At 52.0% G+C, this 22,239-nt stretch overlaps 1 protein-coding gene across 1 annotated transcript in view; it reads right to left on the minus strand.

The window, feature by feature from the left end:
* Nucleotides 1–22,239, minus strand: part of LAMC3 (laminin subunit gamma 3) — a 45,054-nt gene that overhangs the window by 20,724 nt on the left and 2,091 nt on the right. Inside the window, exons 2-12 of the mRNA XM_067541947.1 lie at nt 16,015–16,319; nt 14,132–14,262; nt 11,548–11,714; nt 10,387–10,575; nt 9,295–9,412; nt 9,040–9,138; nt 8,347–8,483; nt 6,494–6,610; nt 5,527–5,728; nt 4,781–4,893; nt 3,190–3,408 (exon numbers count right to left, since the gene is read on the minus strand). Coding sequence (XP_067398048.1) covers nt 3,190–3,408; nt 4,781–4,893; nt 5,527–5,728; nt 6,494–6,610; nt 8,347–8,483; nt 9,040–9,138; nt 9,295–9,412; nt 10,387–10,575; nt 11,548–11,714; nt 14,132–14,262; nt 16,015–16,319 — 1,797 coding nt within the window. The remainder of the gene's footprint in view (nt 1–3,189; nt 3,409–4,780; nt 4,894–5,526; nt 5,729–6,493; nt 6,611–8,346; nt 8,484–9,039; nt 9,139–9,294; nt 9,413–10,386; nt 10,576–11,547; nt 11,715–14,131; nt 14,263–16,014; nt 16,320–22,239) is intronic.

Here is a 22,239-nt window from a genome sequence, read left to right on the forward strand (position 1 = left end):
TAGGGCCGGGATTTTCACGGGGCCCTTTGCAGAGATGGGGTCAGCTGCACCATTTCAATTGAATCTGGGTTTGGATTCGATTGAATCCGCTCCCCACAACAAACAGGGTGCTTGTGTGATGACCCCCCATCTCCGTGGACACCAGGGACCTCCAAGTCCGAAAGCACAAGTCTCTGCAGCTCGAGCGAGGGAGCCAGGCCTCGGCTGGGGCTTTAACAGACTCATGTCGATCAGGCACAGAGAAAGACACGTAACACTGGTTACACTCGGATGGGAGGCTCTAATTCTGGCCCATAGTGTTTCCCTTCCTACAATTTATGGGCCAAATCTCGCAGTCCTTGCTCAGGTGAGCAACACTGATTGGCTTGCATGGAATAAGGACTGAGTAGCAACAGCTGAATTTGAAAGACAGGCCAGCCCAGCTCTCCCTGGGAGAGCCGGATCACTCGGCCGTCGGGCTGGACACACAATGAATTCTCAATATTAAAAGAATCCATCAGAGTCTGCAGTAATTGACAATGTGTTTCTCCAAGATGGCACAAGAGGTTTCCAGCATGTGCAAAGTCTGCGTCATGGAACACACAAGCAACCGGTCCAGACCCCAGCGGATGAGTAACTTCCTCTTGTGACCCACGCCAGTAAGTCACAGGTTGATGAAGCAAGCAGGGGACTAGGGGAAACTCTGAATCCCCCTCTCTTTGGCTGCAGTCCCTTCTGCCTCCCAGGAATGGGTCCAATAGACTGGAGGGAGAGAGAGAGCTAAGAGTCCCAAGATGATTTCTTCATGCAGTTTGCAAGATCAGATCAGATTAAGCAAGCTAGGCTGGGGGAAGATTTGTGGAGTGAAATTTCCCAAGGGCACAGAGTCAGCTTACCATATGGGGGACACATGACAATGAGGGGGGGAGGCGGGGGAGCTGAGGGGGTCTGAGCAGCTCATAGCTCCCTGGGAAGCGCACACATGGGACAGGTTGGATCGCCGCAGGCTAAGTTGTGAAATGAGTTGGACAAGATGGGGAGAGAAGGGACTGAAAGAGAAAGGGGGAGGGAAAGAGAGGGATGGAAAATGAATGAAAGGATGCCCGTATGATGGATGGGCGGCTTGCTTGTCAGAATGAAGGCTGGAAGATCAAAGGCCTGGAACTGCACCCGGGAATCCTATTAAACTGGAGACAACCAGAGACCACACTCCACAGTGAAAGAGGGAGAGAAGCTGCAGAACATTGTAATGTTTCTGTCTGGCAAAGCAGGGGAGCTTGTTAAAAACTGCTCTTTAAAGTCCTCTCTGTCCCAGCCATAAACAATTCCTCCCTCATACAAAACAGATGTGAACAATGGCAGGGCTGGATCACCAGCAAGACACTGGGGAGTGGGGTGCAGGGGGATCCTGTTAGCGCTGACATTGGGCCTGTAGTTTCTTTAGTTAAGTCACAAGTAAATCATCTTGTTTACAAGTCCCTTCGAGGGATCCTGTTACATCTACGTTGAACTGGGCTCCCATGGGGCCTGCCACAGCGTTAGCTGGGAACATGTGGAACAGGACCGGGACTGAGCTCTGTCTGACATGGACAGTGTGTCAGCGGGTAACCGGTACCCCAGGTGCCCATGTATGAGCTGTACCTCCGCCAGGGAGTACATACCACACCTGTCTAATTATACATGCTCTGGATGGCATCAGGATGGCTCAACTATGTGTTATAGGCCCTGTACTGCTAATACTGCCTTAGCTCATGGCCTGTGCTTTTGGGACCCGGGTGCTGTCCTTGTCATCTCCATAAAGCGCTATGATGCTGCACACGGACAGCTGTGAGGTCACTGGCGGCCATGAATTTACGTTAGAATATCATTTCATACAATATGTTGGGCCTGATTTGGTCTTACTCCTTGAGTAAAGCAGCCCCACTGCAGTCAGTGTGAATAAGGACAGCATGGGAGTGTCACTGCAGCTCCCTTCACCCTGGTGTGCTGTGCAGAGTGCATACCGTGATCACTCTACTGCGGCACGTCTGGGGCTGAACGTGGCAGCTGAGTAGAACGGAGTAGGAAGCAAAGGACAATGCTGTGTCCAATTAGAAGAGCGGGAGGAATCTCCAGGCAGCAGAGGCAGTCACCCCAGCTGAACTTTGGTCTGGATATTGGGTGTTCTTGTGAAGCTGGGAGCCAGCAGTTTTTTCCCAGTGATAGAGAAACCCAGATGCTTTCCCTGGAGGAGCAGCTCACAGCAGGGAGTCTCTGCCATTTGCAATTCATTTGAAGTTGGCAGCCTTCACAGATTTGTTTTTCAGTGACACCTATGTAGCCCCCCGCTGCATGCTCTCCTAATGCGCGTTACATACAAACAGTGCATGCAAGTGTGTCTCCTTCGAGGAGCTGCAGCCTACAGAGGCTACAAGAGCTAATACGTCGTCGTGAAAACGTCACGGATCACAGCTAGCGCATTTTGTGTCTGAACGCCTGTAATAATAGTGTAGTTACACTGCAGCGGTTGATCATGGTACCTGCAGTGTATGGTCCATCACCAGATAGCTTCTTCTCCTCACGTGTCCTGTCTCCTTCACTAAAGCCGGTTGCTAATTCCTCGTCAATATCCATCTTCTCCTTACTGATAAACTCTTTGCTCATGTGCTGCTCAACATGCAACTCCACTGCGGTAGCCTTCTCCTGCCTAGCTTCCTTCCCACTGCCACTCCAGTCTGCCCCCAACACCCTGGTAAGGTCATTGCCTCCCCAACATCTGCACAGAGCACCCTCCCTCCTTCAATCCTTCCATTGGCTTCCTGCCTCTTCTCGCGGGCTCAGCAATGTTCTTCCTACCCCTCTGCTTTTACTGCCCTCTCCCCTACCTATATTCATAACGTGCTCATGTAGGGCTGAGGTGGTGCATGCATGATTCTCATTACAGTGAGGCAGTGATTACTGTCTCTGAAATGACAGTGTTATGAAACCAACTCCCTGTAATTTACACGGCAATAACCTGAGATGCCATGTACTGTAACTTCCAGGGTAATTCCCAACCTTCTCTGGCCATTATGCGAATTTATTATCTATTTACAGTGTAACTGCACAGTAATTATGTGGATAAATGGACGCTGTGAAACAAACAGAGGCCACACAGGTCTCTAGAAAAGGAAAGAGAGAGATCATATGATGGGAAAAGCAAATCACTAACAGAAAGCAGGGGATCCAAACCTGTGTCGGGGTCACAGCTGCCGTGCTGGTTACAAGCACAGGGGATGCAGCTGGTGAAGGGCCCGCCAAATGGAACCTCTCTCTTGAAGCCCGGCGCGCAGGATTCGCACCACTGGCCGATGTACCCCGGCGGGCAGATGCACTCCTCCACCCACTGAGCAGGCAGGGAATGACCTAGGTGAGCAGAGATGAGCTGGACCTCACCTAGGAAGACTCTGTCTGTGGAAGGGAAAAACAGAAGTTACAATGGGCGAATATAAAGGCATGCAGAGACAAGAACCCATCAGTCCAGTCTCTCTAGCATGGCAGAACACACACAGCTTCCAGGATAGGCTGTCAGGAGGGATCATAGCACTGTGCCCAGATCTAGCGCCATCTAGGATCTCAAAGCATTTTACATAACACTATCAGGGCGAGATTTTCACATGTGATTAGTGACTCTGGGTGCCCGCTCTGAGACATCTGAGCCGAGCCTGTGTTTCAGAAAGTGCTGAGCACCTGTCCTGTGAAAGCCAGGCCTCTTTAAGACATCTCAAGTACGGTAGCCCAAACAATTGAGGGATCGCAAATCACAAGGCAGTTTGGAAAATCTTGGCCTTACTAATTAAGCCTCATAACTCCCCTGAAGTAAGTCAAATCCAGAGAAATCAGAGCACCCACCACTGAAATGCAGCCACCTGTGGGGTGGAATATGGCCGTGGCTTAACAGCTCACAGCAACGCTACTCAAGAGCTTAGGACAGGAAGTGCAGGTGCCACATTGAGTCTGACCCTGCAGAGGGAATTTTGGGAGGCAGGACGTGGCTGTGACAGTTTGAATGTGGCCGTGACACTGACTGCTACAAAGAGTGCCAGGGGATCATCGTAGATTTTTGTTAGATTTTAAGGCCAGAAGAGACCATTAGATCGAGTCTGACCTCGATCTGTGGGGACTAGAAGCAGCAGCCTCTGCTTTACGTCTCATGTAGGAACCGTACCTGCAGCTGCCCAATGCCCCTAGTGACAGACTGGGCACCCGATCACCCCGATTCAGGGAGAAGGACATCTGCTTACTGAAGCCTGCAACCATGAGGTGTCTCGGGAAGGTCTCCCATCCAAGTAATCACCCACCCCACTCAGTGTCAGATCACAGCCCGCGCTGACCAGGGAACAGGTTCCAGCTGTGCTGCCTGCCTCCCCCTACGCCGCGGGAGACTCCATCCTCAGACTCGGAGGCATAGGTGGGGCAGGGCAGGTTGTTGATCCCCATCCTGAGACTCGAGACGTTGGCCAGAGAGCACCTAACAGCATTCAGACCCAATACAGTCTCCATCTGGTGACCAGGATTATTAACCATTTCTATTGCCGCATCGCCCACAGGCCTCAATCAGGATCAGGGGTCCATTGTGCTAGGTGCTGTACACACACAGCCCCCACCCTGGAAAGCTTACAAGTTAAATCTTCTTCCCTCCCCTTGGGCCTTTGACTGCCCTGTTTCACTGCAGGGCTACCTGCTCCCAGAGCTCTCTTCTCTTCTTAGCCGGAGGAAGGCCCCCGGCCATACCTGCCCCTGCCCGAGGCAGCAGCTCTGGTGCCCTGAGGGGATCACTTACAAGGGGTGTCCCGGCTGCCAGCCTGGATCCTGAGGGCGCTCAGATTGGAGAGCAGACGCTGGAAGTTGAAGGATGATAGCGAGGGCTGCATCTCCTCCTCCACCTCATGGAGCCTGTCGGAAACCAGCCCGGAAAGGAACAGTGTGGCCTTGCTCCTCACAAGAGCCAGCTGCACATACAGGCTTAAAGCAAACGGAGCCATCTCGGCCTGAGGGAAGGGGGCAGAGGGCACGGGAGGGCAGCAGCGAGGCCGGTGAATGTGGGTAAATCACTAGAGGACTGAGAACTGGGATGTTTGCAGAAGGAAACCTTGCTCTGTTTGTGCATTCCCAGGCCATGCAGCAAGGCACTCTGGGTAAAGGGCAGGGCCATCTCAGTGGGCCGAATTCTGATATCGCTTACGCTGCCTTAACACTGGGGTGACTGCACTGACCTCAGTCGAGTCAGTCCTGATTTCCACTGAGATCAGAACCAGGCCCAGGGGATTTAGCGCTGCTGAAAGGTTCTGGCGTGACAGACCAGGTCCAGCACATGTAGCATGCGTACGAGCTTTCCCCACGATGCCCTGCCAGCGGGTCTCACCCTGGCCTGGGGAGACCATGAAGAGATGAGAGGGGAGTTCAGTCCCCTTGGCCCACTCAGTCGCTGGCCTCTCGGCTGAGTTCAGCTGACAGTGGGGCCAGCCGAGGTGGTGATTTTAGTGACAGAGCTGCATGGCTGCCAAGAAGTGAGGTCACAGCCTGTACCTGAAGGTAATCTTGTGCTCTCCATGGCGGGGCTGGCTTTCACGGCCTACTGGTGCGGAGCAGCTCAAGGACACCACGGTGCCGTCTCCCTCTAAGACCAGCCGGACGGGAAACAGAGAGGATCCGCTCCCATTCCCCTCTGCCCGGAGAAGCAGGGAGAGGAGCTGCCCGTAGCTGAGGCGCTGGTCACGCAGAAACTTCTCTGGAAGGTAAAAGGAAGAGAGAAGAGTCCATGAGATCCTGGGTGAGCCAAATCTTCCCAGCCTCTGGGCCCAGTCCTGCTCCCATGGATGTCAGTGGCAGAACCAACAAGCCCAGAAGCAGGCCAGGAGAGTGCATCTTGGCTCATTTCACACACTCTGGGTTCCCATTGCTGTTCTAATCTGCACTTAGATGAACGCTCTGTAATTGTTAACATGCTTCCTAACAAGGGGAACGTGAGTATATGAATGGCTTTAACGGCTTGGACGCTGAGAGCACTCTTCCCCCATAGTCTTGCAACAGTATTAATGGCATCATGTATTTATATTGCACCTCTTATGACAGGAGGACCCAAACAATATTAATATTAACACCTACCTCTTATACAGCACTTTCATCAATAGATTTCAGTGTTCTTTACAATGGAGGTCAGTATCATTATCCCCATGTTACAAAAGGGGAAACTGAGGCACAGAGCAGCAGAATTGAGTTGCCCAAGGTCACCCAGCAAACCAGTAACAGAGCTGGGAACTGAACCCTTGTTTCCTGAGGCCAGCATCCTATCCAGTAGGACCCACTGCTTCCCTTATATACAAAAGAATCACTTCATCCACTCCTGAAATGTAGCCACCTCTGGGGTGGAACACGACAGCTGGTACATTGTTTTAACTGTGGATTCCTAAACAGCAGTGGAGGTTTTATTGCAGCCACACAGCACGCACAGTTACAATGCAGCAGTTCAGATGGGCGTTCCCATGTACAGTACCTGGAGCTATGAAATCGGCAGGCTCCTCTCCGTTCTGCTCTAGGTAGATCTCCCCATCGGCCCAACGCAGCGGTACTTCCTTGCCACCTGGAGCTTCAGCTCTCCAGCCCTCAGGCCCTTGGCAATAAACACACACAGTCAGAGCGTGCAGAGAGGCGTGACGGGAGATATAACACGGAGCATTCAGCGAGTACGAGTGGGTAAAAAAAATCCCCCCAGAATAGTCAGATACTTGATCTGGACAGAAGTGTCACAATGGAAGTGCATTTTGAAATCCAGCCTTTATTTAGATTTTTAGGGAGGCTGTATCTCAGGAATGCCTTGCTCAAATGACACCCCTCCCAAACTGGACCGCTAATACCACCCAGCAACCCCATGAGCCACGGCAAATTTCAAGACAATCTGAGAAAGTACGCATGCAGATTTTAGAGCACTCCGACCGCCCAGTTCTGAACAATGCTCAGCACACACTGCTGGGGCTCTGATGGCTAACTAGGAGCTGAGCCCTTGAAAATCGGGCCCTAAATGAGCAACCCAAAACTGACTCGATTTCCTACCATAGGAAAATACGTGGTATAAAGCCTGGCTCCGTTTCAAAGGTATGGAACGCATTACATTAATGTGGCAACTGCGAACATATTTTTAATGCCATCAGAGTGAGCTTTCCTCGGATGTAGTTCCCTACCATCTTCTCTATGGGCAGTTGTGCACAGGTCAGGTTATCATGTGCACAGTAGCTGAGCGCTACTCCATGGGGAATAAATGGGAATTTTTCTCCACTGGGGCAGGAAGCCCACCCTGAGGATGATGCACGTTTCCTGTGATGCTCTGCAGAGGGCAGAATTTCCCCAAATATGCAGCATACAGATGGGATTCAGTCTTGTCAGACGTCTCTCTGGCTGCAGGCCCGGTGGAGATAATGGCCTGTTTTCGTGGACTGAACAGTACCTTCCTCCATCAAAGCTGAGGTCACGCAGAGGCCTTTCCCCAGTGGGAATAACCCATGCTATGCACAGTGACTAGGCCAAGGCTAGGATGAGGAGGAAGACGAGGTGGAAGGTCACATGAGGCGCTGTAAATTTCCTCTGGGCTCTGGACGCCCACTCTCCAAAGCATGAGTGGAACCCTGGCGCCAGCTGCTCCCCCCCCTCCCCTTACTAGTAGCCACATTTGAGAGGCAGAGACTGAGCGAATAGATCCCTTAACCTCCTTTCACATGACCACCCCCTCCCCAAGCCAGCTGAGCTTCTTCACGACTCCACTCCGTGGGTTTGGGGGGAAAAGGCCATTAAACCTTTCAACGCAACCCCCGCCCCTGGCCACTGCAGGATGGTTACAGCTTTCAGTAGCATCGTCTGCCATTTGTATGGGACTTCACAGCCCAGAGCAACTTACAGACTATATATTGGTATTTCTAGGAGTCACCGCATCCACCACTCCAATGAGCTACCTCTGGAGAGGCAGGTGGCAGCTATTTAACGGCCACCCAACAGTGCCACGCAGCAGCTCAGGGCAGTGAAGTGAAGGGGAATTCTGCGTCCTGTTGAAACCGCAGGGGGAAGTTACGGTGGCAAATTTAAATTTGGCTGGTGTCAGTGATTTACGTGCAGAGCGAGGGGAGGCCAGAGGACCGCCCTCTCCCCCTCAATCTAAGCCAGGGTCTGGCCCAAACCAGAAAGCTCAGATCTGGATCCAAACTTTTTAAAGACCTCGGTGTGACGTCGCGATGTGGTGATGACTTGCCAGCCTCTATCCCAGAGAGCCCACCCCACCCTCCCCTCCATCCCTGTCTCCCCTTTCCCAGTAAGCAGGCATGGTGACCATTACATGGGTACCGGTGCTGTGTCTGGTACCTTGGCTGAAGTCTGAGCGGACGTGGTGCACCTCGTACTGGTTGGCTGCAGCACACACAGTCGAGTGGCCGTAGCAGAAACAGCTGGTGCAGCCTGCGGGGTTGTGGGGCTGCAGGTTGAACGAGCCAGGCTGGCATCTGGACGCAGGGAGATGGAATACAGCAGTGGTACTGATCAGGGGATGGGGCAGGCCTAGACGCTTGCAGTGGGGGAGCTCGTAGCTACCCCCCTCCAGGCCGCTCCCAACAGGACACAGTTGAGAAGCAAGGGGTGTGTGCGCATGCAGTAGGGAGGGCGAGGAGAAAGGGGCTCCAAACTAGTTCAGATCCCAACTCCCCCAGCAGTAGTTGCTGCAGAGACAGCGCCCCAGGAGTCGCCTCAAAGTCTGCGTTCCCAGCCTCTCTCGGTCAGCGTGGGCCCTAGGGTGACCAGATGTCCCGATTTTATAGGGACAGTCCCAATATTTGGGGCTTTTTCTTATATAGGTGCCCTATTACCGCCCTCCCCCGTCCCGATTTTTCACACTTGCTGTCTGGTCACCCTAGTGGGCCCCCGCAGTGGGCAGAAGAGGGCAGGAGGGCTGCAGGGAATGGGGAAAGGAGAGCCGGCTCAGGGGAATTAACAACCCCTGCACGTGTGCGTGCTTTTTCCCAGCCAGCCCCCCAGCCTGGCCTGAGGCAGGGCTTCACTCACCTGTTGCACAAGTAGCCTTCCACCTTCTCCTTGCAGGAGCAGCGCCCCGAGTTGGGGTCACAGGTCCCCACGCTGCCCGCAGGGTCGCAAGCACAAGGTCTGCAGGGGCAAAAGCCGACAACGTGAGCCCAACCCCCCTCCACTCGCCCCTCGGTCAGCGCTCGCCCCTGACGGCTCTGGGAGTGAGGTCGGGGTAGAGGCTGCTCTTCAGGGTGGGCAGAGGAGAGGGGCCAAGTCCCCCCCCTGTTCTCTCACCTGCAGCCCCCTTCGCTCAGGGAGTGGAACCCTGCCCGGCAGCGCTCGCACTTCCAGCCAGTCACGCTGGCCTTGCACTCACAGGCCCCCGAGCTGTCACACTGGAGCTGCAGGGAGCCTGCGAGGAACCAAACCAAGAGGAAGCAGTGAAGGAGGGGGAGGTGGCAGAGATGGAGCGCAAGGGAGAGAAAAGGGGAGGGTGTGGAGGGGGAAAGACCCTCCTGCAACGGGGGAGATGGGAGTTGAGCCACAGCGTGGGTGGGAGAGAAACAAGGGGCTGGCAAGAGAGGGATACGCCCCCCTCGCCCCGCAACAAAGGGGAACAAGGAAGCTGCCTGGAGCAGAGAGCTATGGAATCTGGGGGCAGCTGCGTCAGGAAGGGGGACCGCTCCCGAAGGCCCTAGGAGTCAGGGCCTGAAGGAAGAGCATGCTGCAATAGCTGGCAAGTCACAGAAAAATACTGGGACGAGCTGGAGAGAGCAGGGCGGGGGTGGGGGAAAAGTGCAAGGGGAAGGGAGACATTCCCTGGCTTGGGAAATGATTGAACATTTAAGGTTATGTCTTATTAAGAGGTCTCATCCCAGCCACTGATCCTGGGGACGCAGCTTTGTTCCTTCCCCCAATTAACTGGGCCCCCATTTCTGCTCCCACAGTTAAGAGGATTTAGCCCTCTAGCTCCCTGGAGCAGGGGTGGGGCCTGGTCTACACTAGAGACGTTTTGCTGGTATAGCTAAAGCAACACAGCTTCCCAGCAGACGCACTTATGCTGGCAAAAACAGTGCTTTTGTGGGTGCAGTTTATACTGGTTCCTTGGGTGCAAGGAGCTAAGTTGTGTCTACACTAGAGCTTTTGGTAGCATAACACTGAGTTTAAAACACACACACACACACACACACACACACACACACACACACACGCGCGCGCGCGTCTCTATAACTCTCTAATACAGACCTGCCCCAAGACACAGACCAGGAGCAGCCCTGGGATTACAGCTCTGCCCATTGAAGGCTGGACCAGCTCACTGGACATGAGATCACCTGCGTCAGTGCCCCACCTGTCCTCCCCCCACCTGCGCTGCCCTCCGCCACGTACCCGCCGCATGGCAATTGCACGGCTGGCATGTCGTCTGCCCGTCCCAGCGGTAGAAGTTCTCCCGGCAGCGCTCGCAGTGCGGCCCGGCGGTGTTATCCCGGCAGTTCAGGCAATGGCTGCCGTGGCCGGTGCTCCGGTACAGCTCCCAGTCGTAGAAGCACTCGTCCGATCGGCCGCTGCAGTTGCACGCTGTGCCGGGCGCCGGGCAGGGGAAGGGAGGAGAAGGAGGGTGAGCGAGAACATCACAGGGGCCAACACAGACATGGAGATGGAAGGGCTTGGGTCTGAATTGTCATTAGGAGGGTGGAGCGTGACTGAGCTGAGACAGACCCATGGCACTCGGGACCTGCGCTGGGTTCCAGCCCAGGTCTCCTGGAACGAACGGGTGATGTGCTATCCCACTGGACCTCTATTTGGATTATTCTGTATGAGTTGTAATCTGGGAGCCCCCGGAGCCCCCATTATGGATCAGGACCCCTTTGTGCTAGGGGCTAAGCACAGAACAAAGACAGGCCCAGCATAGAGAGTCTATAATGCAAATACAGCCCTCTTCCTGCTTCCGGGGTGCGGGAGGGGGATTCCCCGTGACAGGCCATGCTCGGCTGGGCTAGCCCTTACATTCCCCATGGTTTTTCCTTCAGTGCCCGGATGCTAAATGCACTGACAATTGTCTGCGTGTCTGTCTGATGATCGTCCACGTGTCTGTCTCTGACGGTAGGTAGTGCTCTTTGCCTCTGAGTCGATCTCCTTTTTTGCTGATCACCCACAGGGTGCGGGGCAGTGCTACATACAGGAGATCAGACCCTGACCCCGTGAATATTATCGACTTAATTGGATGGAACACACAAAACACATGCACACCCCCAGAGAAGGGCTGGTGTAACAGATGGGTGATTCCCTGGGTGCAGTGGGGGTCTCTCTTCCTGTGCCAGGGCACAGGAGATGCCAATATCCTGGGTCAGAACCAAGACCCTGAGCTGACTTCACCCACCATCTGACGTTAGCTGCTTTTGGCCACTGACCACCGGGGCTGGATTCGACCTGGCAACCTACAGGGACACGGCTCCCTAGCCCCTGCGGAGAATTGATTTCCCGGGTGGCAGAGTCAGCCTGGTGAGCGAGGAGCGAGATCAGTCAGCTGCCTGGCAGTCTGATACTCACGGAGACACTCGTTGGCGGACTCAGCAGTGCCTCGCGCCCACGGCCGGTCCTGGTAGAAAGCCTGGCATTGCTCGCAGTCCACGCCACTGGTGTTGTGCTGGCAGAGACACACCAGCCGACCCTCTCCATTGGGGGCACACTCGCTGGCATGGCCGTTGCACTTACACCTGCAAGGGCGCCAAGGGGCTGTCACCAGCGGGGCTCAGCTGAGCTTTGGGATGGTTGGTTAGAACCGACCCTGCTTTCAGCAGCGCCATTCCCTCCGCAGGCAGGCCTAGTGCCCACGGGCTGCAGGGAATCCATGGCCTCCAGCGAGACGTTCACCCCTGGATTTGGCCCAGGCCGTGGGGGTGTGAGGGTGGTGGGCTACCCTGGAGTAACTAACCCTGGGGCCCCGAGCCCCGTGCCGCACTCGAGTGTCCTGGTTTGACAACATACAGCGCAGGCCAAAAACCTACCCTCTGTCACCAGACCCTCCAGCAGCCTCCCAGCTCCCCAGCCCCGGCTCCCTCTGCCTCCCAGCTCCAGAGGGTCACCGGGAGGAGACAGAACTCCAGGAGAAAAATCCGAGCGGGGAGAGAGCCCAGAGGGGAGAACGCTGCTCCAGCATCAGGACCAAGAGGGGGACATAAAGGGAGCGAGCCTGGCAGCTCCAGAGCAGCCAGTGCAAAGGGTTAACAGGAGGAGGAGAGAACAATGTTCGGGCACAAGGAAAGCGCTGAGGTGAGGGTGTTGGTGTGGGCAGCCTCTGCCGGGAACAGAAAGACTGACCCAGCAGGAGGCTTCTTTTACCATGTGCTCTGCTTCAGGGCCGCGGTAAGTGGACTGGGTTAGGTGGCTGGTGAGTACATCCAGCTGAGCTTAGCACAGCTCCATGTGGCTTGGTCAGGGAGGGATCCCTGGGGCGGGGCGGGGTGGGGGGGCTGCCTAGAGGGCGCAAAGGCACCAGTTCTAGCCCAGCGAGCAGAGGGCAGCCTGAGCCAGTGGGTCAAGTGCTCCGTAGCGTCCAGCGGTTGGTGAGTGCACGGGGATGTGCCTGCGGGGGCTGTAGAGCTGGTTTCAGGGCCCCCCAGGAGAGTATGGACAGAACAGACGTCACCCAAACGGGAGGAGGAGGGAATGAAACACAGACTGGGCCCATTTCAAGGCCATCCCTCCCCCAGGCGCTCCCCGCCCAGCAGCACCAGCTGCAAGGTCATTTGGACAGAGGGTGGCCGGATCAGACGCTAATGAGCCTCAGCTGTTTGAAACCGGAGTGTCAGATAAAGTCAGCGCGTGCTCCAGGCACGGCCCTGGCCTCCCTCTCCCAGCGTCTCTACTACGGAGCGTGGGGAGCAGCTCTCGCTGGGTGACCGAGCCCTGTGACCATGGGGATCCAATGGGAGCAGGGAGATGCCGAAGGTGCAGGCCCCAGACCCAGATGGGCACCTGAGGGGGAAGCGCATAGCGGGCGAGATGCACACACACCAAGAGAGGCGTGGGGTTGAGCTGGCCAGGGTTTATGGCTTTGGACACCAAAGAAGAGTATATTGGTGTCCTGGGCCTTCTCCCTCAATCCCACAGGAGCTCAGCCTCCCTGCAGACCCCCCCCCCTCGCACCCTCACTGTGCAGTCAGCCGCTGGCCTTGTGTGCCCCACATCCCCTCCCATCTTGGCCCCTGGTTGCTCTTCCCTGCACAGAGCCTTACCCCAGTTCCTCCCCACCCACAGCCTGACGCCCTGAGGAGATCAGTCTCAGCTTTGCCAGCTCCTAGTCTGAGGGAGGGAGCAGCTGGGAGTCAGCAGGGGGCAGGAGGCTGCTGAAGGAAAAGGAGAGAAAAGTGGGGGTTCTCCCTGCTGGGGAAGCGGAGGGGGTTCTGCCCAGCGTCCTGCCTGCTCACAGCTGGAGACCCCTCCTCTCACAGACCAGCCCCCCTCCCTCACTCCAGCCTGCGTAGCTTCCCCCACGCCCCACAGCTCACAGACAGTCGGGACCACAGGAGCAGAGGGCCCAGCGGGCCATCTCCCACCATCACAAGCCCTGTGCTGAGCACCCGCAGGAGGAAAGCTGGCCCCAGTCCAGGGGCAAGCGGGAGCTGCAGGACTCTGCTAGCACAGCCGCTGTGTTCGGGCGAACTGTGTGTCACGGCTGGTTTGCTAATCCCCCAAACAGGGCTTTGTTTGGAGCTCACTCTGCGAAGCGCGTCGCATGGGAGCCGAGGGTTTCTTTCCCCCACAAGAGTTTGCTGTTCCTGACGGGCAGCCCGCAGTTCCCCTGTTGACTCCTATTTAGTTTGCGATCCACTATAACCCCCATGTGCAATATAGGGACCGCGCTGCTTAAATGGGGGGAGCTGGACTGCAAGTGCCTCTCATCTGAGGACCTCACAAGGCTTTAAGCCTCACATCCTCCTCTGTATCATCTCCATTTTACAAATGAGGAAACCGAGGAACAGGGAGATTATGTGGCTTGTCCCAAACACACAGTAAGTGTCAGAGCTGGAGACAGAACTCCGGAGCCCTGACTCTCCCCAGGCCACGCCTGACCCACAAGAACATCCTTCCTGTCACCTCCGCCTCTTCTCCCCATTCCCCAATGCCTTACCTGCCGCCGACCGAGAAGTCAGAGATGGCGTAATAGTAGGACTGCAGCACCTTGGGATCCTTGAAGATATCGTCTCCGAACGTGTTGAGCCGGTTCAAAGAGATGAGGAGGTCGGTGCCAGTCACCCACTCCTGAGTAGTTCATGCCACAAGAGAGCTGTTGGTGAGTGGCCCAAGCAAATACATCACCATGTGGGGGTCAAAGGCCCCTTTACAAGACGCCAGGGAGAGGAGGAGGCAGCAGAACCACCACATCCACCTTGGGGGACCTTCTTAATTCATCCAACCCTCGTGCTGCCTAGACATACCCATGCCAGAAATCATGCACACCCATGCCAGAAATCCAGGTGTGGCATGAACTCATCATCTCTCCATCAGCACCATGTCCTACCATGCAGAGGGAGGCCCTGAAATGTTTTCCCCTTTTGGCTGGCAGTGGAGAAAGGCCCCGGACATGACATTGGATCCAGGTTTCAAAATAACCAACGTTTTCGGAAGTTTCGGTCCCAGTTTAATCCGACCCTTCGAGATGGAAGGCGCTCAGATACCACAGTGATGGGTGACCTAATGAACGATGGATGGATTAGATAAAATTAGGATCCGAATGTCTTCAAAATGCAAGTGTGTTTGGATCTGGGATTTTGGTCCAAGGCCAGCTCGGTCACAGCTGATAACGGTTGGCTTTTGATTGGTTTAAGGAGAATAATTTTCCCCCTTGTCCCTGGAGAATGAGTATGATGAGGACTTTGCCCTGTGTCTTCCTGGGGCATGAGGGCTGTTTTTTCTGAAGAGAAAACGTTTTTGCCTCTCTAGTTCTCCCCCCACCCTCTTCGTCAGAGGCCTCCATCCTCCAGGAGAGCCGGAGTGGAAGGTCTGACATTTATGAAAGATGGTTTCGCTGAGGGATCTGCTCAGGGGGTTCACTGAGGGAACTGCCACAAAGTCAGATGCTATAGATCCAGAGATTGGAACATTAACGGCAGGTAAGCCCTTTCGCTTCCAAGCCAGGAGGGAACGGATGGGAGCTGAAAGGGACGTTCTGCTGAATACGCGCTTTCCACCCCCTTCGCGTCCTTTTGAGAGCACAGTGTGGTCCAACCTTAGGACCAGTGCCTGGACACAACCCTAGCGCCCCAAAACCGGTAGCAAAATGAAGGAGAACCTTAGACTATGAAGTTGAATGAAGACTAAATGTTTTGAGACCAAGGGCACGTCTACATTGGAATGTGTCATTTCCAGTCAAATAGACAGACCCGCGCTAGCTAGAGCACTAAATACAGAAGTGTAGCAATGGTGACGGAAGGGCTAAGACGCCGAGTATGTACCTAGACTCTCCGATAGCATCATTCTTGGGCAGCTAGCCTATCCTACCGCTCATGCCACTGCAGCTATGCTGCTATTTTTAACACACTAGTTCAATCAGAGCTAGCATGGGTATACCTACACGAGCTGGGAATTACACCTTCCAGCTCCAATGCAGACCTCCCAGTGGTGTTGGGGAGTGGGGTTAGCTGGCTAGAGTCTGGAAGAAATGACTAAGGCCAGCCTAGCACGATCCATTCTGCTAGGGCATTCAAGGTTGGTCACCATGGACTTGGTGGATCAGTTTGGGCCAACGGAGTATGGTCCATCAGAGCCTTCTAGATCCAATTCAGGCACACATTGCACATCTGTACATTCCTACACCCGTGCACATCTGGTCAGAATGGTGGTAAGAGTGGAATCTCTCTTTTTACCTGACCAGATATTGCTAATGCACCCACCACCGTGGTATCTGAGCGCTAACAATATTACAGATCTCCAAGCACAGTTCCAAATGGCAACTCCCCTGAGCCACTTGGTCTGCTGGCCGCGCATGGCCGCTTCGACCCCTGAGCCCAGTACCTGCAGCACAGGGCTCTCATCAAAGCTGTAGGCGCTAGGCCGGCCCTCCAGGGTGGAGAAGGCCACGTTCCCTCCACTCAGCGGGGAGATGTCGCTGAACTCCTCGGTGCAGAAGGCCGTTTGCTCATCCTCACCAGGCTGCAGGTACTGCCACTCCTGCTTCCTGTAGGTCTTCCCACAGGAGGCGCTGTAGTACTGGTATGGGACCCAGGGCCCGTCCGCACGGCTGCGTTTGTAAATAGCAAAGCTCTCTGGACGACTTGTGTGAAACTTCAGCCGCACATAGGTGATTTCATAGGACTTCCCTAAAGAAGTAGGAGAAGAGTGGACAATGTAGTTAGGTGCAGAGAGCTCATCCACAGCCTGTACATCTCTTGTGGGGTACCACCAATTTCAGAGGGTACAAATGCTCGTCAAAGTCTGCTGACATGTGTCATTCATGCCGTGGGGTAACCAATGCATTGCCCATGCTACACTATGTGTTGCACTATGAGGAACATGTGACGGGCTTCTAAATGAGGAAGTGGGTCAGAATCATTGTTACCATGTTACAGATGGGGAAACTGAGGCTCAAGGGAGCTGATGAAATTATTTTTCCAAAGGAGAGGAGAGGTTGGGGATAAAACCCAGGAATCCTGGTGCCCAGTCATGTACTGTATGTGCTCTGTGGATACACAGAGGAGTTCAGGACTGTCATTCTGACACTCTTCTTACCAGCACAAAATTCACTGCCACATTCTAAATGCTAGAAAAGGAAAAGTTTTGCAGACAAGCTGCCCCAAAGGAATGAGCCATCAGAGCAGGTCCTTCCCCAGCCGATGGCGCAGGAGTGAGCAACTACTTCCTCTCCTGGACATGCCCCACCTCGACACCAAGCAGAAAATTCTTGCTCACACGGATTCCTGTCACATATTTGATTCCCCTGGACAGCACCAGCTTGGAGTGACTCAGCCTGCCCAGTGTCCCTGACATCACCTGCTTTTGCTGTTCAAAGCTACATGTTTGTTTCCTACAGACCAAGAGCGATGGTAGCCCAGAGACAGCTTCGCGGCTGCTCTTCACGGGCTGGTCCATGCCAGTGATGGGAAGAAGGAAGCTGGACATTAAAAAGCAGCCAAGCCATCCATGTCAGGGACCAGAGCTGGGACCCAGACACAGGGGAGAGTTTGCGCTGCTGCCGCCTTCGCTGTAGTGAGGATAAACAGCGGGGCGCCAGTCCCCAAGAGCAGTCGATCCACCACTACAATCGCTTATTGAAAACATTAAAGAAAAAAGAATACAAATATCAAACTGCTTAATTGCCAGAGATGAAGGACTGGGTCCAACTCCAAGAGCTGGTTCCTCCATAATTATGCTACTGCTGATAGTACAAAACAGTTTGCTACAAGGTTTCAGCTTTGTTGGAACGATAACGAGTCCGGAAAGCTAGACGGGTTACTTGAGAACTAAAAAAAACAAACCTTTAATTGGACCCATATGCATTAGGCTGGCTACGGGCTGTGACTTCGTAAGAATTCTGTCTAGGAGTGAAGATAACTAAGGCTACTGCAGGGCTGGGTGGAGGAATCTGCCACAGATCAGAGCCGTGCAGCAGTGCCGGGATTCTCTCTCATCATCATACGAACCTGACTACTGTTTGCGGTTCTGTCTTAGGGAGAGATTTGCTAATAACCCTGCCAGGAGGCAGCAAATGTTAGGGGAAGTTGACAGCAACAGCTCCCACTTGGAGACAACCCCAGGCACAGGTCTGGCCTGATCAAGGCACAGGGTGACTGCTGAACACCAGTTGAGGTCCGTGGGAGTTGAAGCTTAGCGCCTCTCAGGATCGGGCCCATCATGGCTGTTGTACCCATGCTCCGTCTCTTCTCTGGCTATTTCGACTGTGCTCTGTTCCTCTCTGGTTGCCTTCCACCCTCTGGGAACTTTCTAAATTAATCCTAGTGGGGGCTTTATCCAGAGCCGTGTTCTGTGCTCACTGACCTGCTTCCGACTCATTGCCCTTGCAGATGTCTCTGCATTTAGCCGGCTAGAAATGGATTTCTAATGTCTTTTGTGAAAGTTACTTTGGTTTGGTGGGTCTCAGTCTAGTTCCCGGGGAGGCAGACCACAAACCACCATGACAACTGGCTCTAAGGGGCATTCTCTGCAGAGGTTCAGGATTGGCTAGAGGTTCAGGAGACCTCTCACCCCAAGGAGTGATTCTCTGCAGACATGAGGCCAGGGTGGATAAAAATGGATGATGAAAAATAATAATAAAAATCAGATTTTTTTAAAATTTAAGTTAAATTCAGTTTTGTTTTTAAAAATAAACCCATTTAAAATTCAATTTGAAATTATGACAACCTTTGTGATGGCCTAAATTTATTATAATCTATTAAAATAATGTAAATTAAATTTAAAAATTAGTATTAAGCAGTCCATGTTTGCTGACAAAGTTTTAGGCAAAAGTCGAACCACTGAGCTGGTGGAAGTCACTGGCTCAGCACCTGGAACCACAGTTCGTTGAAGTGCAAAACCAGCCCTTGACAGCAGTGGCCTCTTTGGCAGATGCAGAGAGAATATTTTCTTCATTTCAGTTTATTCAACTTGTTCAGCTTAATGACTAGTTCATTCAAAGTCAAGAAACCGAGTGGGAGTTGAAAAAGTAGAAAAGCTTGTTTTCCTTCCTCTATCTATGAATGAAAGCAAGGTGTGAGGCGATGAGATCTACTAGTTCTAAAATTTTGAAGGACATGGTGACCAGAAAGACTCAGCTTAATTCACTAACTACAGATGACACTTCCTTAGTTTAATAAGTCAGTTAGTTTTACATGCAGAAGATGTCTTGATAAACTTTTTTTCTTCTATATCCAGCACATTTAAGGTTTAATTTAACTAATTTTAAAAAACTGAAATGTTTTTGTGCATTTAATTGAATTTCAATTTCCCTCCAGACAGCTTGATGCAAATCACAAGTAAAATAAAAAATTCCCACCAAGTAAATGAAAAATGCATCATTCACCATTTCTAACATCATAGAAAAAGTAAAAAGTACAAATCTGAATAAGTGTATGTTAAGCTACATAATTGCTTAAATAGACACAGATAAATATAGTGTGTTGTCCTGGTTAGCAAAAAGCAGCACCAGATTTAGGCAATCTTCTTTAGAAAAAAACAAAACCTAAGTACAAATGCAAATCAAGATTAAATATTGATGATTTAAATCAAGGCTTTCTCCATGCTGTTTAAATCAGGATTAAAACTGGTGATTTAAATTGCTTTGATTTAAAATCAATTCATCATAGTAGATGCACACTGGAGATGCTGCACTGGTGAAGCTTGCCTTGCTCATGCCCACATTCTGCCTGTCCTGGGAAGGACTCACACCTCAATCCCACGCAGGACTCCTGAATGTCTTTAGGGCAGAATTCCAGACACCCTGGGTGGGTTTATTCCCAGACAGGAAATTCCTTGGGGGCGTCTACGAAAACAACAGGGGATCAGCAGCAGAACAATTTCCTCTGGGAGGGGAGCTGGTCTCTGCACTGTGTCAATAAACAACCGTTGAATGAAGCTCACAGAATCAGCTTGGATTCCAGCTAAGTAGGAGATGGCGGAGCAGTGGGAATCAGGGAGCCCGGGTTCAATCTCCAGGCTATCAGAAAAGGTTTTGGAGTTAGCTCTTGGTCCAAGAAACTAGGATAAAGTTAATGGGCCAAACTGTGCTCTCGTTAAGAAATGGTGATATCTCCTTTGACTACAGACACTGCTAGTACCAACAAAAATACTGGCACATAAGAATTTTCCTTTTAGTAATCCGGGGGTGGGGAGGGGTGCGCGGGGAGGTGTAAAAGCACTGACCTGCAGCAAACTGTGTGAACAGAGGAAGAAAATGAGCACCGCAAGCTGCACAAATCTGGCGGTTAGAGGAGGAGAATGGGAGACAGGACTCCTGGTTCTATTCCTATGCCGCTTACTCTTTGGGCCTCAGTTTGCTGATCTGTAAAATGAGACAGACCCACTGGGCTGGGAGGCTAAATTGGTTTAAGCGCCCTCGGATGGAGAAGCCACGCATTAGTCCTCAATGACATGGACCCATCACTAGGAGTCAAACTGGCTCCTCCTTCTCCCGCTTCAGCACAGGGAGATGTTTCATAGAGAAGGAGGGTGTTAAACAGCAGCTACTAAAAAGCTAGGCATTTTCAAATCAGCAGGTCCAGTTAACTTGCATCCAAGAGTTTTAAAAGTGCTGGCAGAGGAGCACTTTGGACCATTAATATTGATTTTCAATCATTCTTGGAACGCTGGGGAAGTTTCAGGGGATTAGAACAAAGCTGATGTTGTGCCAATATTTAAAAAGGGTAAACAGGATGAGCCAATCAAAAACCGGCTGATACAGGACTCAGTTAATAAAGAATGAAAGGAGGGTAATATAAATAAGGCTAATCCACATGGGTTTATGGAAAATAAATCTCAACCTAATTCATTATCTTTTTTTTACATGATACTACAAGTTTGATTGATAAAGATAACAGCATCAATGTTACATACTTAGATTTCTATAGGGCATTTGACTTGGTACAATACAACATTTTGATTAAGAAACTAAAATGATACAAAGCCAGCATGGCACACATTAAATGGATTAAAAACCAGCTAAGTGACAGGTCACACATCTTTTTTGTGAACCGGGAATCATCATTGATCAGGTGTATTTCTAGTGGGGTCCTGCAGAAATCGGTTGCTGATCCTATCCTATTTAACATTTTTATCAATTATATAGAAGAAAACATAAAAGCATTACTAATGAAGTTAGGGAAGTGGTAAATAATGATGAGGACGGGTCACTGATATAGAGTAATCCTGCTCCCTTGTAAGCTGGGTGCAAGCAAACATAAAGTCACATCTAGGAACAGAACACAGGCTATACTTCTAGAATGGGGAACTCTGTCTTGGGATGCAATGATTCTGAAAAGGATTGGAGAGGATAATCAGCTGAACATGCACTTCCAGTGTGATGCTCTGGCCAAAGAGCTAATGTGATCCTTGGATGTATAATCAGGGGACTACTGAGAGTAGGAGCAGAGAGGTTATTTTACCTCTGTGCTGCACTGGTGCGACGACTGCAGGAAAACTGTGTCCAGTTCTGGCGTCGACAGTTCAAGAAGGATGTTGAAGAAATACTTGAGAGAATTCAAAGAAGAGCAACGAGAATGATGAAGGGATTGGAAGACATGCCTTACACTGAAAGACTCAAGGAGTTCAATATATTAAGCTTAACAAGGAGGCTAAGGGATGATTTCATGGCAGTCTATTAAATACCTACATGGGGAAGACACATTTGATAGCAGAGGGCTCTTCAGTCTAGCAGACAGAGCTAGCACAAGATCTACTGGCTGGAAGTTGAAGCTAGACACAGTCACACTGGAAATAAGGTGCAGAAGGTTTTAACAGTGAGGGCAGTGAACCACTGGAACAGCTTACCAAGGGTTGGGGTGGATTTCCCCATCACTGGACATTTTTTAAATCAAGATTGAATATTTTTCTGAAAGATTTGCTCTGGCTCAAACAGGAGTTAGTACAGGGGAGTCCTGTGGCCTGTGTTATGCAGGAAGTCAGACTAGATCACAGTGGTCCCTTCTGGCCTTACAATCTATGAAGTTGTAAAGGAAAAACCTGGTTTTATGGAAGTGTTGGAATCTGGAATGAGCGCTTCTCGGCTCCTCCAGCATTGCCTTTCATCCCAGGCAGAAAGCCCAGTCCTAACTTCCTAGGGATTCAGAACAGATGTCTGCCTGCCTATTCACAGAGGGCTGGGAAAGGAGTGACCTCTCTTAGAAACAAACTGCTCCTGTCTCCCTCCGCCCTTAGCCCTCACAGTTCCCGTAGGAATCAGTGGCCATGGCAGGAACCTTCCACCTTCCACCTCAACAGCTTAGCAGAAGCAGCACTATCGACTGCTTCCACTGGAAGATGCATCTCTGCGTGTCCGCCAAGAGTAGTCCATGCTAACCAGACACAGAGACTGCTCATGGCTGTTATTATTATTATTATTTATTTAGCTCTGACAATGACTCTTTGTAGTCTCTTGTATTCGGAATGCGCATGGCAGGATATGAAAGAAAGAAAATGTTTACAGAGCTGGCCAATTGCCAAGATAGTTTATACAGCAGGAAAACCTTTAACGTTTTATTTATATGGCCCGAGCCCTTACATTATAACTGTTGATAAAAATGGGACAGTTTT

This window comes from Emydura macquarii, unplaced genomic scaffold (genome assembly GCF_026122565.2).
Source record: "Emydura macquarii macquarii isolate MOO-44397 ecotype Brisbane River unplaced genomic scaffold, CSIRO-AGI_Emac_v2 contig_691, whole genome shotgun sequence".
In the NCBI taxonomy this organism is placed as follows: Eukaryota; Metazoa; Chordata; order Testudines; family Chelidae; genus Emydura; species Emydura macquarii.